Genomic DNA, 17,593 nt, shown 5'->3' with positions numbered 1-17,593 from the left:
CCCCATCGCTGGCATGACCACCTGAGCTCCGCCTCCTGTCAGATCAGCGGCGGCATCAGCTGTCCACTACCGGACAGCAACCAAAACGAGATTACGGAGTAGGCTGGACGTAAGCAACACACTTCGGGTGTCACTGTCTCCCATCACCCCCAGACGGGACCATCTAGTTGCCGGAAAACAAGCTCAGGGCTCCCACTGATTCTGCATTATGGTGAGGTGTATAATTATTTCATTAAACACTATAATGTAATAATAATAGAAATAAAGTGCACAACAAATGTAATGTGTTTGAATCATCCCAAAACCATACTCCCTCCCCCCCCTCCCCACCCCAAGTCTATGGAAAAACTGTCTTCCATGAAACCGGTCCCTGGTGCCAAAAAGGTTGGGGACCGCTGCTCTAAACCACCTGTCAGATTCAGAGTAGTATGACTGAGGGAGAGAATTAATTTTTATTAAGAAAGGGAAAAGGCATAAGGTGTTTCGTCTCCTCTACAGAAATACCAGGATGCTTAAGTATCTTCAGAGTATGTATAAAAGAAATGATCCCAGTGGCAAATAGCACAGCGGCACTGAATGCTCATACCTAATTTAACCCGTGTGAGGTGTCAGAAAGAAGAGGCTCTGGCTTAAAGCAACAGCTGAGCAAACATGCAGAAAAGCAAATGGCCTAAAAGTTAGAAATTAGAAATGGAAGATCGAGTGGTATTACGGGCTGCTCAGAAAACAGAGCAAGGGAAAGGTAATTTTCTCCTAATTTGAGTCATTAACCCAACTGATGTTAAAAATAATTCCAGGGTCATATATGTTAACTTTTTTCATGCATTTTATAGAGAAAAGGGCTGACTTCTCTGCATGTATTTTATATATCACCACAAGTCAAAAACGCCCTATTTTTTTCCACTTTAGGAGGTTGAGAAGGGTCAAATCCTACTGGGCAGAGGCAAGGGTCCCGCTGTGGAGCAACAATGCCCTCCTGTGACTGCTCTGGTCATTCAGCCACAGCACAAAATGGTACCTGCCCTTGAGACAAATGAAAACAAGCAAAAGGCTAGATCTGGCCCTCATTTTACAGTTACCAACCATTTTAAGACAATAAAGCACAAGTTTCATGAATAGCATTATCAAAAAAGAGATAATCTTTGACAACATATTACCTAAACGGAGCCTGCTTAATACTGGAAGACACCTAGTAAACAAAAAACAAGCCACTGATCTTTTCAGTTTTTCAACCAACTTCAGATGCTGATTTGAAAACTTTCAAGTGTATTTTTTGAAATACTAGGTAAATTCAATGCCTCACAGCCAAAAGGTATTTATACTCTATGCCTTCAGGTTCTTTATTATAATTTGTACTCTTAACAGAGTGTTGACATAAATAATAATGATGAGAACCACACAGTTGCCACTGCTTGTTGAATCTTAACAATATATTAGGCACTGTATATTAACTCAGTTGATCATCACAAGAGCTCATTTTAAAGAAGAGGAAACAGGATTAGAGGCATTAATTGTCCAGTGTCACCCAGCTGGTAACTGGCAAGGCTGGGAATATGAATCCAAGGCCACAAGACAATAACATTATACTTACACTCTTCTAGTAATTGACTTACCAAATTATTTCAGTCAAGAACATTTAAGAAATAAGACCAAGAAAATTTAGCTTTAAATAACTGGCCCAGATCATCTTAATAGAATTTTTGTTTCCAGCAATACATTTTTTATTTCTGAGTTTTTCTTATAATCTACAGCAGCGGTTTTCATACTGAGTTTTACAAAACAGTTTTCAGAGAAAATCATGGGTTCCACAGACGTTTGACTGAAATTTCATTTTAAAACACAAAAACTGTAATAAAAATTAATCTGCACACTCAAATGTGCCATTTATGTAACTGTAATATTTTGAAGAGCATCAGAGTGATAACTCTTGCCTCTGGCTTTGTTTTCATGTGTATCTTAGAATAAAGTTTCTCTGGCCATCCTGTACATAAAAGAACCCTCTACTATGCATCACTGATTAGAAAAGCTGTAGCTCTACACTGGTCTTTTAAAAGAATCCATATCTGCTTACTGAAAGAAGTGCAAGTGGATTGACCATCACAGCACATATGTGACAAGTACTTAAATAAAAACAGCAGTAAGAATGAGGAACATGTGCTCAGCACATGCTTTCAGCATGGCAGAATATTCACTTGGGTAGTAACAAGTAAATGAGTAACATGTCTTGATGGAAAAATTCTGTTGTAATTTTTTTTTAGTTTTAAAATGGAAGTGGATGAAACAAGATAGTGGTGACTCTTGGAACGGCACTGGCTAGAAATAAAAGATCTGAGTGGACTTTGTGGTTTTGATCATGTTTGGTTTTCTCATCTGGTTGCTGGTTACATGGATGTGTTCAGTATTTGAAAATTCATCAAGCTATGATGATAGGTGAATTATTCTACAAGTATATTATACTTCCATAGAAAAGTAGAAAAAAACATAAGAAATAAAATAAAAATAAAATGCAAACAGATGTTCAGAGTTGGCTAGTGATTTATCACTTCTATTGTTCTTTTTTTCCAAGTCTCTGGGTTGGTTTAGTTGACCATACTGGTCAACTGAGACTTGCAAAAAAGCAAGTTGAAAAGTTCCCATTTGCACTTGTTTATCTGGTAAACCAAGAAAATGTTCATATTATACAACAAAAACAAAATATACAAACATATTGGAAGTCTGATGATACAAGAATGCAACAAATATCTAGAACTTTTAATTTTAAGAATTTCAAAAGACCATTACTACTCTCACTAACTTTATAAGTAAATGTCACATATGTAAACATTTATATTTATACTGATAAAATATATTTTTATCTATATAGAGGTACTACCTAAGATTCCATTTGGAGGTAAGAGTTACACTGCTTTAAAAAAAGTTTGAAAAGGCACTATCTTAAAGGTCTTTACAAACTTTAGTCAAGTCTAGATGGTTCTAGACATTTCAGAATTTTAGGATGTGATCTAGCTTTTGCCTACACAGAGGAAACTATGGAAAAGCACAAGACCAAAGTCTCAATTCTCTGACGCATGGCAAATTTAATGGAATACTCTGGGGGTGGGGAGGGCCCAGAAAATGAGTCAATATTCATCTACAGTACTATACTTGTAACAACAGCATTCATTCATTTATTAACAAGTATATATCTTAAAACACACTTTACTCAGCCTACTAGTATTATGTGTCACAATTAGCAAGTTCAGATTACTTAAGTTGTTAAATATAGTAGAAAATATGAGATTGAAAATTTTATTGTTGATACAGTCCACCAAAACTGAATCAAGAATAAATAGATAATCTGATCAGACCAATCACTAGAACTGAAGTAAAATTTGTAATAAAAAAAAATCCCTGCAAACAAAAGTCCAGGACTGGATGCCTTCACTAGGGAATTCTACCAAACATACAAAAAAGAACTTATACTGATCCTTCCCAAGATCTTCTAGAAGACTGAAGAGGAAACACTCCCATAGTCATTCTATGATGCCACCATCACTGATTCCAAAACCAGACAAAGACACTACCAAAAAAGAAAATTAGAGGCCAGTATCTTTGATGAATATAGATGCGAAAATCCTCAACAAAATATTCGCAAACCAAATCCAACAATACATAAAAAGGATCAGATACCATGATCAAGTTGGATTCACCCCAGGGTCACAAGGATGGTTCAACATATGCAAATCAAGCAATGTGATACACCACATCAACAAAAGAAAAGACAAATGATATGATCATCTCAATTGCTGCAGAAAAAGCATTTGATAAAATTCAACATCCATTCAGGATAAAAACTATCACCAAAGCGGGTACAGAGGGAACATATCTCAACATGATAAAAGCTATTTATGACAAACCCACAGCCAACATAATACTCAACAGTGAAAAGCTGAAAGCCTTCCCATTGAAATCTGAACAAGATAAGGATGCTCACTCTCACCTCTTCTATTCAACATAGTTTTGGAAGTCCTAGCCACATCAATCAGACAAGAAAAAGAAACAAAAGGGATTCAAATTGGAAGGAAAGAGGTAAAACTGTCATTACAGGCAGATGACATGATACTCTATATAGAAAATCCTAAAGACCCCACACCAAAACTATTAGAATTAATAAATGAATTCAGCAAGGTAGCAGGATACAAGATTAGTATACAGAAATCTGTTGCATTTCTTTACACTAACAATGAAATATCAGAAAGAGAAAAAGAAAAAACAATCCGTTTTAAAAATGCATTAAAAAAATACCTAGGAATAAATCTTACCAAGGAGGTGAAAGACTTATATGCTGAGAACTACAAAACATTGATGAAGGAAATTAAAGATGATTCAAAGAAATGGAAAGCTATCCCATGTTCTTGGACTGGAAGAAATAATACTGTTAAAATGACCATACTACTGAAAGCAATTTACACATTTAATGTGATCCCTATCAAATTACCCACAACATTTTCACAGAACTAGAACAAATAATCCTAAAATTTATGTGGAAACACAACAGGCTCAGAGTTGCCAAAGCAAATCTGATGAAAAAAAAAACAAAATTGAAGGCATACCTTCCAGACTTCAGACAATACTACAAAGCTACAGTAATCAAAACAACATGGTATTGGCATAAAAACAGACATATGGCTCAGTGGAACAGAACAGAGAGCCCAGAAATAAATCCACACACCTATGTTCAATTAATCTTCAACAAAGGAGGCAAGAATATACAATGGAGAAAAAAACAGTCTCTTCAGCAAGTGGTATTGGGAAAGCTGGACAGCCTCATGTAAATCAATGAAGTTAGAACACACCCTCACACCATACACAAAAATAAACTCAAAATGGCTTAAAGACTTATAAATATAAGACATGACACCTTAAAACTCCTAGAAGAGAACACAGGCAAAACATTCTCTGATATAAATCATAGCAATGTTTTTTCTCAGGTCAGGCTCTCAAGGCAAAAGAAATAAAAGCAAAAATAAGCAAATGGGACCAAATCAAACTTATAAGCTTTTGTACACAAAGGAAACCATAAACAAAACTAAAAGCAACCCACAGAATGGGAGAAAATATTTGCAAATGATGCAACTGACAAAGGCTTAATTTCCACAATATACAAACAGCTCATACAGCTCAATATCAAAAAAACAAACAACACAATCAAAAATGGGCAGAAGACCTAAACAGACATTTCTCCGAAGAAGCCATACAGATGGCCAAAAGGCACATGAAAAGATGCACAATATTGCTAATTATTAGAGAAAGGCAAGTCAAAACTAAAATGAGGTATCACCTCACACCAGCAAGAATGGCCATCATCAAAAAGCCTACAAATAATAAGTGCTGGAGAGGGTGTGGAGAAAAGGGAACCCTCCTACACTGTTGGTGGGAATGTAAGCTGGTCCAGCCACTATGGAGAACAGCAGAGAGGTTGCTTAAAAAACTAAAAATAGAGTTACCATATGATCCAGCAATCCCATTCCTGGGCATATATCTGGAAAAGATGAAAACTCTAACTCAAAAAGACACATGCACCCCAATGTTCATAGCAGCACTACTTACAATAGTCAAAACATGGGAGCAACCTAAGTGTCCATCAACAGATGAATGGATAAAGAAGATGTATACACACACACACACACACACACACACAATGGAATACTACTCAGCCACAAAAAAGAATAAAATAACGTCATTTGCAGCAGTATAGATGAAATTAGAGATTATCATACTAAGTGAATTAAGTCACAAAGAGAAGACAAGTACCATATGATACCACTTATATGCAGAATCTAAAAAACTGATACAAATGAACTTATTAACAAAACAGAAACAGACTCACAGACATAGAAAATAAACTTTTGGTTACCAAATGGGAAAGGGGGGAGAGGGATAAATTAGGAGTTTGGGATTAACACATACACACTACTGTATGTAAAACAGACAAACAACGAGGACCTTCTGTATAGCACAGGGAACTATATTCAATATCTTGTAATAACCTATAATGGAAACGAATCTGAAAAAGTTATATATACACATACACACACACACACATAATTGAATCACTGCTGTATTCAGTGAATAAAGCAGTGACACAACACAGCACTGTAAATCAACTATACTTCAATAAAAAATGTAAAATTTTATTGATATAACTATGACATATATTATTATATATCACATACATTTCCCTAGAAATGAAGTAAATTAGTCATAGAATATTACATATTTAGAGAACAGCTAGTTTGTCCCTCTTACCTGTTCCTGTCATTTCATTATCAGTCATATCTGGCAGTGCTTCTGGCTTAGTTGTCGCTCTCTCCTGGTCATCAAGGTTGACCTCTGCAACAGAGTCTAATGAATCAAGCAGCACTACTGGAATAACATAAAAGAAAAAAATATTAGGAATATAGAGAAGCTTGTATGGCTCCATTAACAAAATATTTAAATCATATGCAATCTGTATAAAAACAAAGATAAATGTTTACATATAAAGAATACATAATCATAGATCTAAAACAAGCATGATTTTCTTCTTATATACAACAGAGTAGGCTTACATCAACACATATCTATGCTTATATACAAGTCTAATTTATGTTTCTATGTAAAAGGCAAAAGGCCTGCAAAAAATAACAAAAATTATTTTTTCCTCCAATCTTATTGACGTATAATCGCCAATCAAAAATTGTATATATTTGAGATCTATGACTTGTTGATTTGATAAACATATACATTGTGAAATAATCATCAACATCAAGATAATTAACATATCCATTTACCCTTTTTTGTGTATGTGGTGAGAACACCTAAGATCTCCCCTCAGCGAGTTTCAAGTAGTATACAACATTAACTATAGTCACATTGTCGTGCATTAGACCTCGCACATTGTTGTGCATTATTTACCTCGCATAACTGAAACTTTGTACCCCTTAACCAACATCTTCCTATATCCCCCAACCCCAGCCTCTGGTAACCAACATTCTACTCTGTTTCTAGGAGACTGACATTTTTAGATTCCACATATGTGAGAATATGCAGTATGTCTTTCTTCACGTGGCTTATTTCACTTAATGTAAATGTCCTCCACATTCATCCATGTTGTTGCAAATAGCAGGATTTCCTTCTTTTTTAAAAGCAAAGTATTATGCATGTAAATACATATACATATTACATATACATGTGTAATATTATATATACTACATCTTCTTTATTCATTCATCTGTTGATGGACATTTAGGTTGTATCCATACCTTGGCTACTGTGAATAATGCTGCAATAAACATGGGAGTACAGATATCTCTTCCAGAAGTGGGATTCTGAATAATAAGGTAGTTCCACTTTTAATTTTTTTCAGGAACTTCTATAATGTTTTCCATAAAGGCTGTGCCAATTTACATCCCTACCAACAGGGCACTAGAGTTCCCTCTTCTCCACATCCTCGCCAAAACTTATTTTTTCCTCTTTCTGATAACAGTCATTCTAACAGGTGTGAGGTGATATCTCATTGTGGTTTTGATCTGCATTTCCCCGATGATTAGTGAACTTCAGTATCTTTTCATACACCTGTTTGCCCATTTATATATCTTCTTCTGAGAAATGTCTATCTGGGTCCTCTGCTCACTTTTAATTTTTTGTTGTTGTTGTTACTGAGTTGCATGAGTTTTTTGCATATTTTGGATATTAACCCTTTACCAGATACATGGTTTACAAATATTCTGTCCCACTTTATAGGTTGCCTTTTCACTCTGTTGTTTCCCTTGCTATGCAGAAGCTTTTTTTAGTTTAACGTAATACCATTTATCTATTTTTGCTTTTGTTGTCTGTGCTTTCGGGGTCATATCCAAAAAATTATTGCCTAGTGCAACATCAAGTAGCTTTTTTCCTATGTTTTCTTCTCATAGTTTTGCAGTTTCTGGTCTTATATTTAAGTCTTTGATCCATTTTGAGTTGATTTTTGTATGTGGTGTGAGATAAGGATCCAATTTCAGTCTTCTGCACGTGGATGCCTAGTTTTCTGAACACAATGTATTGAAGAGACTATCTTTCTTCATTGTATATTCTTGGCACCCTTGTTGAAGATCAGGTGACACAGATGCATGGATTTATTTCTGGGCTATTCTGTTTCATTGCTTTTGTTTTTGTTTCATTGGTTTTATGTGCCTGTTTTTATGCCAGTACCATACTGCTCTGGTTACTATAGCTTTGTAATACATTGTGAAATCAAGGAGTGTGATGCCTCCACGCTTTGCTCTTTCTCAAGTTTGCTTTGGCTATGTGAGGTCTTTTGTGGTTCCATACAAATTTTAGGATTGTTTTTTCTATTTCTGTGAAAAATATCATTGGAATTTGATAGGGATTTCACTGAATCTGTAGGTCACTTTGGGTACTATGAACGTTTTAACAGTATTAATTCTTCCAATCCATGAGCACAGAATATCTTTCCACTTATCTGTGTGTTCTTCAACTTCTTTCCTCAATGTTTTATAGTTTTAAGCATAATTTACCTCGTTGATAAAGTTTATTCCTAAGTATTATATTCTTTTTGATGTCACTGTAAATAGAATTGCTTTTTTGTAGTTTTCTTGAGGAATATTTGTCTGGTTTTGGTATCAAGGTGATGCTGGCCTTACAGAATGAGTCTGGAAAAATTCCCTCTTCCTGTATTTTTTGTAAGAGTTTAACAAGGACTGATATCAATACATCTTTGAATGTTTGGTACAATTTATCCATAAAGGCATGCTGGGCTTTTAAAAAATAAGTATTCTTAAATACAACAGGAAGAATTTAAGGTAGGCATAAGGAACATATTATTGAGAAAATCTGTAAAGTTTAATTCATCAGAAAATATTTAAAAACAAAAATAGTTTAATTTATTCAGAATTATTTAGATATAATTCTGAATAAACCAATTTTTTGCCAATGAAAATTTATGAATATACATAATATTTACCATTAGCCAGCATGCCAGTTTTCTCTTCTTCCTAAATTAAAAAAAGAAAATAGTTACATGATTTGAAACTGAAGTTACACGAAATGACTGCAGTGCAAAAGAATAACAAAATTTGAAAGCCAGTGCTTTACTTCACTATGAAAAGATCAAGAAACGTGCTTTCTAGATTTCTTTCATCACACTCATTCACCGACAATTCTATAAGACTAGAGAATGTAGCTGTGAGAGAACTTCTGGAAGTCTCTTCAGAACCTTGGTGATTACCAGCAATTAATTCAGGCCTTTATAAGCCTCGTTTAAAGTATCTCAATGCCACCTGTTCATCCACCTTGCTCAGAAATTCTCCTATTTTTTGAACTCTAAGATAACATGGCTAGCTCACATAACATTCCTGCTATAATATCACCATTTTCCCTATTGATCAAAATTAATGATCAAATATAAGTTGCACTCATCATTTCATCTACATTTTGAGACAAAAATCTTCAAAAAAGGCAGGCCATCAAATGGCAAGATAGCTGAAATTCGTCAAAATTATAGGTTCCCTTAGAGTAAGTTTTCTAATTGTGTCACCTATATTCTCCACTTGGATAGGCACTGTATAGGATCCACCCATAAGAGCAGAGCTTTCATTCCTTCCTATTTTGACCCTTACTCAGACGGCTCTCTACTAGGCTTCCACCTTTAGGTGGACACATTTTTATACAGGCTATACTTTTTTAATATACCAAACTATTGTGCCCTCTACTGACCTATTTATTTTTCCAGTAGAAATTACTGTAATACAAAGTATTGTAATTGCCATATTCCAAGTATGAATCCCATTAACTTTCTAAGCATAATTATCAGATCGCATTAACCTTCATGTATTTCTAAGGTCATATTCTTTTCTCCCACAAACTGAGTGACATAATGATACCAAGGACAAAGTACTAGGTAAATTAAAAAATAAGAGTATTTCTTAATACCCAGAAAGTGATCCCTGCTTTTATTTAGAGTCTATGGTTTCATATATGTTCCAAACATCTAGTCCTAACACACAGGTGCAAAAGAGACTATCCAGATCAAAACCAATATAACAAATAGTAATTGTCCTACTGGTTACTATTAGGTAGCTTCAAGGATAAGTTCTGTCTGGCAGGCAATATGGACTAGTACCCTTAGCCAGTCTTGGTAGCCAATTCTTGGTAAGAACTGAGAAACAAGAGAAGTAGAGTACAACAACACTTAATGTGAATGGAATAATTTAGTTTACAATCTTAGCCCAGTAAGTTTCAGAGAGTAATGTCACTATTAGCATAAATACTGAGGCAGCTATGTATTGCACTTCACAAGGACAAGACCTACCAAAGAAAAGTATAGTTTAATATACCTGTTTAAAAATTAGATTTGAGATTTTAATGAAGTTTTCAATTTCTAAAGCTTAAGGAAACTTGCCAAAAGAAATCTTTCAGAAAATCATCAACTGCCATGTATTTCATTAAGATTTAAATTGACACCTGAGTTAAGAAAACGTCTGAGTATTAAGAGACCTATAACTTTCCAACAATGAGCTAGACTATAAAGAACTCTGTGTTTTGAGCTCTTTATACAGCAACAGTCAGCTAAGGTGATGAAAGAAGTTTCCAAACTGTCAAACATATAATTGATACATACCTGTTTAGGTACATTTATTTTTTCTGATTTGGAATTTTCTTTAGAATTAGTCTCTTCTTTAGGAGTCAAAGGTGCATCAATATCCTCCTCATCTTCAAAATCATCACTATAATTTTCTGGAGAAAATAGTTTTAAAAATACAAGGATCATACTGTCAAAAAAGTCAAATTCCACAAAAATATTACTGATTTCCAAAAGAAGTCTGCATATGAATAATTTATTTAAATGTTAACATAAAGATACCTTGAAGAACATACTTTTTTGGGCAAAGATTTAAAGAAAATTCAATTCGTAAGACTTGGGTTTTATTTTTGTACTTTCAAACAGTTATCAGTTTTACATTTTTAATATTTTGTATAATTAACCAACTGAAAATTTCTAGAGCTGTTCAAGAAATTTTATATCTTTAAAACAAACTTCAATTACTTGATTTTTTAAAGACAAAAATCTCAAAATTGTTTACTTATAAAAGGGAGCACTTTTGTGAAATCTTGACACTCTTAAACAAAAGGTTGGATTTTGCTTATTTTTTTTAAGTTGATTTTTTTTGTCTTTATAGGTATCTCTTCTGTAACCCTTAAGCAGTACTTATGAAAGGTCTATCTCTGACCCCTCCCTCAGGTAAATACTAGACTTATATGACCTCCACTGTTTCTTAATCCTGGGCACTTCTCAGCTAAAGTCCCACATTATATCTCAATGGCTTTGTAGCAGAAGGGAAAGGTGTGTCCATGTTAATATGATGCCATCAGGCTACTTATGGCAAAGGTGGGCAGGGACTATCTGGCCAGGATCTCTTCATCAATTTTTAATTCGTTGTTTACAGCCCTTAAATCAAAGGACTGACTGAGATTTGTGGGCTATAGAACAGGAATGGCCTTTTCAGAGTGGAACTGATCATTCATAATCTTATTTGTATTTCAAAAGTCAGATCACATTCAGAGACAGGATGGCCTGACGGGAGAAAGACTGCACGAGGTAAAAGACAGTCTGCTTCTGGAATGGCCGTCCTTCAGTCTTCTCTTAGAAGAGAGGGGACAACTTGAATGTGATTAATAATGGAAGTCTGAAAATAATTAAGTTAAATAGAGATGCTTTCAGTGAGATCTACTTACAGAAACATCTCCATCTTAGTTCATAAGGAATACAATGGTGGAACAGCATGGGTATTGTGACTTAGGTAGATAAGCTAGGTGAGTTGGTTAACTACATCAATATCTACATTCTGAGGACGAGAAGCACATCTTTCCTTCTCTTCTGTATGAGAAAGAACACTGCCTGGGATTTTCTAAATATCAGTAGACATAATTCAATTCACAAAACAGTTACTGAGAAATTACCTTGTATTAGACAAATTCTAGATGCTAGGACCAATATCAGATGATTAAGATCCTAATATTCTAGTGGGAATCACTGAATTTTAAGTACCTCAGTGATTAGTCTTTCTTAAGTAAAGATGATAAACAAGGAGAGAGGAGATAAGGGAGGGTATGACAATGAACTCAGACAACTACTTGGGATTTGGGAACTATCTGAAATCAATGGAGGGGGATGCAGCGTTTGTGTCACTGCAAAGAAGCAGTATAAGAAACAGTTCGGGTAGTGTGGCACAGTGCTTAGAGCATGACCAGGAGCCAGAAGACTTGGATTCAATTCCTGGTTCTACTGTTTTCAGCTGTAGAACCAAAAGCAGGTCACAAACCCTCTTTGCCTCATTTTTCCCATCTGTAAAGTAGGGATGATAATAGTATTTATTTCAGAGGGTTGCTGAGAAGATTAAGAGTTAAAGTGTTATATAATATGTACTATATATTAGTGTTAGCCATTATGTTTAGCAGTAGTAATTATCTTTGTTAGTATTATTATAGCTTGTGTTGCACTTAATCTGAATTGAAAGTTAATAAAGACAAATATTATTTCTGATTAAGAAAAGTGCTAATCTAATGTGCATTTTTCAAAACTACATTTTGTTAGTTGCACTTACTAACTGAATAGTCTGTAGGCAAACACTATTGTCCAACATATAAAAGACCAACCTCCTCCTCAGGAATTTGTCATGATTAAACTACGTTTGAAGTAAGAAGGAAATGCTACTGGTAGTCACAGAGAGAAATGAGACAGACAGGACAAGAAATAACAGGAAGGAAAACAGTGTATCAGAGATTTCTGAAAGAAACACCAAGGGAAATTAAGTTTATATAAAAATGAAAGAATAAAACCCAATTGAAAAGGTGGTTCTCATATGAAAAATATCAGAGACAACAATATCCAGCTCTTTCATACTGTTTGGAAAACAATGAGAATATTAATTTTTATTGTTCTGACCTTTTGACAGGAAGATGTTACACGTTATATGTTTCTACTATTATATTCCATACCCTTGTAACTTTGAAAATATTATTTGCATAAATAGAAAATAGGTAAACAATCCTCAATGTAAAAGATCTAAAAGATACATTTTAGAGACATTTTCCATTCTCTGTTGGGAAATTTGGCTGCAAATTTTAATTTAAGTATGATGGAATCTAGAGGACTTTCTCCTCTAACATCTTGGATATCAAGGACTTTGTAAATAATGAGTAAAATGGCCAAAATATATGAAACAATTGTTTTCAGACACTGGACAATCGACAGCACAAAAATATGATTCCCAAGAAAGATAACAAGTGAGCTGAGCCCTACGTTCACTAGAAGGTATGTACATCCTGGAGCGCTGAGCAGGGAGGGGGAGATCAGGACGGTCTCACTGTGTTAAGGATACAGAGATAAGAGTACAGAAAAGACAAGGTGATTAGAAGCTGCAGGGCAGTGATAAAGAGAGAAGGTACTGCTGTAGAAATAGAGCACTAGAAATCTACATGGAGTAGATTTCTGAATCTTTCCTGGAGTCTTTCCTGAATACTGAGTCAGGTATGTGCAGCTGGAGCAGAGAATAACTGGGAAGCTGCAGGCTAGACAGACAATTCCCAGAGTTGGCACAGGGTAAGGAGATTCTGAAGCTCTAACCAGCTTAAGTGGAAAAAATCCTCATTGTTCAGTAGGGGCATTCAGTGGAAATCTCAGGAGGGCTGTGCATGAGTAGCAGGGTCAAACTCTGCTAGACTAAGTAAGGCTCCTCTTGACGTCTCCTAACAAAGCAGAAGAAAAGGTTTGAAAGGTTCAAGCTATCTGCCAGAACAAAGTTCAATACTCCTTAAAAGAAGAAAACAAGATCCAGACACTCAACAATGTAAAAAATCTATAATATATTCAACACTCAGTTAAAAAATTACTAGAATTACAAGGAGGAAAAAGTGACCACAACTAGGAGAAGAAGCAGCCAACAGAAAAACACCCAGAAATGAACAAATACTGGGATCAGCAGAATATGCTCAATGTTGGGGACTTGGAAACATACTAAAGAGATGAAAAAACAAATCCAAAAGAAACTTCTAGAGTAAAAGAAAAAAAGAATCATTCAATGAATTAGCAAAACATTAAAGAAAAGAAGAAAAAAATCAGTGAACCCGAAGACACTGCAATAAAAACTGAAGCAGAGATGAAAAAAAAGGTTTAAAAAATGAAATAGTCTTAGTGACCTGTGGGACAAAATATAACTTTCTAACACACTTGTAATTAGGATCAGAAAGCAAGGGGTGGCAGAAATGATATTTGAATAATTAATGGCAAAAACATTTTTTGATTTTGATGGAAACTATAAATTCACAGATCAATTGATGCTGAACCAGCTCCAAACAGAATAAATACAAGAAAAGCACACCAAGATCATCCTCATCAAATTGCCGCAAAACTGGCCTAAAGAGAAAAATTTGAAAACAGAGGGAAAAGAAGACAACATATATACAAAATCACAATAACAGGAATTACCACTGACTGCTCATGAGAAATAATGTCAGAGGACAATCGAATGAAATCATTAAAGTGCTCAAAGAAATAAAAACTACCTACAATTTTATATCAAGCAAAAGTGTTCTTCAAAAACAAAGGCAAAATATACTTTCAGATAAACAAAACCTCAGAGAAATTATTCCTAGTAGACCTGCACTGCATGAAAAGTTAAGGAGGTTTTTCATGCTGAACAAAAATAATACTAGATAGAAACTCAAAGTAATACTAGATAGCAACTATTTGAAAGTTGCTAAGAGAAGAGGTCTTAAAAGTTCTCATCACAAGAAAAAATAATTTTTTTGTAATTATGTAAGGTGACAGATGTTAACTACACTTATTATGGTGCTCATTTCACAATGTATAGATATTGAATCATTATGTTGTACACCTGAAATTAATATGTTATATATATCGATTATATCTTAATTTTAAAATAAACTTTAAAAATTCATTTCAAAATAAAAAGTTAAAAAAAAAGAAGCTCAAATCTATGCAAAGAAATGCAAGTCATTGGGAACGGTAAATACATGGATAAATATAAATTTTTACATATGTATAAATTTTTTTTACCTTCCTTAAAAATTTTTTAAAATGATAACAGATTGTTAAAAGCAATAATAATAATGATAATAATAATAATACTGCTGCATTGTGGGGTTTTTAAGATATGCAGAAGAAAAATGTATGCCAAAAATAGCAAAAAGGTTGGGGGGAGTTTACTGTTAAGATTCATGTAATGTGGTATAATGTTATTTGAAAGTAGACTCTAATAAGATAAAGATGCATATTGTGAATCACAGGGCAACTGAGAAAAAAATACAGCAAAGAAGTACAACTAACAGGCCAAAAGAAGGGTTAAGATGGAATGGTATAAATACTCAATCCAATAAAATGTAGCACAAAAGCAATAACCAAAAAAAGATGGGAAGATTAAAAAAACAAATGGCAAAACAGTAAATAACCATACCAATTAATATATTTTTGCATAGGGTAGAAACTTCAATTAAAAGTCTGAGATTGTCAGATTGGATATAAAAGCAACACTCAGCTATATGCTACCAAAAGAAAGCCATTTAAAATATAGAAACACAGACACATCTAAAGTCAAAAGATGGAAAAAGACACACCTCCCTCACCATGCTTTGGAGGTATTTGTCCTGACTGCACACATTCCCCTGGTCCTAGCACAAAAGTACTTTTTCTGTCTTCCAAATGGGTCCACTACCCACTCCCAACAAACGAAGCAGTCCTGCACTTACAACAATTTCTCAGTAGCTGCAATTGTGCTGTAGGCAACTCACTCTACCTGTTCAAGCTCTTTCCAAGATAATATGATTTTCCTGTTATTTTTCTCTTATCAATGTCTTTATTAAAAGCTATATTATCTTTTCAAATACTGTAAATTTTAGAACCAATGAAATTACCTGCCAGTTCTTCATGTTTTGATTCATCTTCATGTTTATCTTCAGTCAGTTCCACATTAGCTTGATTACTGGAAAAATATTTACTTAATTTACTATTACATGTTAATAATACATTACCATGCAATATTTTGTGTATATTTTTTAAAAACCTCTAACATTACATACTTCTTCTCAAGTACTTTTGTTCTAGCAAAAGCTAAAAATTGGGAAGCTATGAGGGAAATGTTTTGAAAATAAAGGATCTAAGACTAATTGTAGCTGCCAAAGTAATACAAAGGGGAAAAAATGCCATTTTCTTAATTTTATACACAAATATACACAATTTTATACATAAATATGTGCATTTACATGTCTCAGGGCCCAGCCAGCCTTTCTACGCTAAAGATTAGGAACTGACCACAAGCTGTAAGAATCAGTGAAGTCTATGTGGAGACCAGAAAAAAACTGCCAGAATCAGCATTTACATGCTAATAAGCAATTTCATCCTGAAATGGAAGCTGAAAGAGAGCCTTGAGCCAGTAAATACTCAGCAAGGTGACAAGAGAGCTACTTTTAATTATATTGGCTATATTAGTTCATATACTGCCTTCCTTCAAACCAAAGAATCAGTTCTACCTTTTTCAGTCCCCCAACCATGTCTTTAGTGAGATTATTAGCAGATCCAAGAAACTATAAACTCTAATAACAGTAGCAGAAAATACCATTGCATACTCAATACACTACTGCACTCTGACTAGGTTGTTCTTGTGTAGAAATATCAGTAGTTAAGAATATCGTTAAGAACAAAGAAATGTTAAGAAATATTGCAAAGGGGCAAAAACTTGTGGCCAGCAAACCTGTGTATGTTTAAGCTGTGTCACTGTTAGGACAGGCAACCACCATGGGCCCTGAGGGTCCCTAGGTGTTCTTGCTGGGTATGCCACGAACGCAAGGCACAGACCCTCCTTCCTAGGTCACTTCTCAGGGTTGTGTGCAGTGAGCAACTTTGAGAGACGAGGCAATGTTTCTGCCCCCAAAGCAGGCTTGTTTCCTCTTACTCTAAAGCAAAGATTCCCCAGGCTCAGTGACCCTCTCCTGTAAGGCAACCCATTGCACTGGCAAACAGCCATCATGGACGCCGTGAACCTTGTGGGGCATGGGAAACTAAGGCAAATAAACGTGACCCTCAGGTCCTGCTTTTGTGATGAGAAATAAAGTCCTTTTGTTTCTGACCCAGGAATCTTGTGTCTATTGTCAGCGTTCATAAAACTGGCAGGCTGACTTGTTAGCCTGCAAGTAGGGTAAAAATCTCAGACCCTGCACAGTTCGTAAGGGTCACTGCTTTGTCCACTAAGAAAATAAGCATCTTGAGGAGACCAGGCACTCTAATAACCAGAGGCTATGAGTCTCCTGACCCTTAATTTAAATATAGTTTGGTGTTCTTAAAATCTTAAAATTGTAATCTGGCTTTCATTTATGATTTAAAAAATTAAATGGAAAACTGAAACTGAGGAAATTAAAGATATCAGGTTTCACAGAAGTCTTGAGAATGCCAAGGTCTACGGCACTTACAAGGCACCCGCTCAGTCAACTAGTAGAATTTCCAGGATAAATGAGGTCTCCTAATAATCACTAGGGTCAACCATACACAAAGGTAGGACAC

The 17,593-nt window shown here is 34.8% G+C and overlaps 1 protein-coding gene across 2 annotated transcripts in view; it reads right to left on the bottom strand.

Moving 5' to 3' along the window:
• CEP162 (centrosomal protein 162) overlaps window positions 1–17,593 on the bottom strand; it is a 93,605-nt gene that overhangs the window by 60,687 nt on the left and 15,325 nt on the right. For both annotated transcript variants that reach the window (XM_007195908.2, XM_057527968.1), the window contains exons 6-9: window positions 15,952–16,019; window positions 10,640–10,755; window positions 8,984–9,014; window positions 6,289–6,405 (exon numbers count right to left, since the gene is read on the bottom strand). In XM_007195908.2, the coding sequence (XP_007195970.2) occupies window positions 6,289–6,405; window positions 8,984–9,014; window positions 10,640–10,755; window positions 15,952–16,019 (332 nt within the window). The remainder of the gene's footprint in view (window positions 1–6,288; window positions 6,406–8,983; window positions 9,015–10,639; window positions 10,756–15,951; window positions 16,020–17,593) is intronic.

The sequence above is a fragment of the Balaenoptera acutorostrata genome, chromosome 14, assembly GCF_949987535.1.
Source record: "Balaenoptera acutorostrata chromosome 14, mBalAcu1.1, whole genome shotgun sequence".
Taxonomy (NCBI): Eukaryota; Metazoa; Chordata; class Mammalia; order Artiodactyla; family Balaenopteridae; genus Balaenoptera; species Balaenoptera acutorostrata.
The sequence above is the reverse complement of the archived record's forward strand: the minus strand, read 5'-3'. Positions and strand labels throughout refer to the sequence as shown.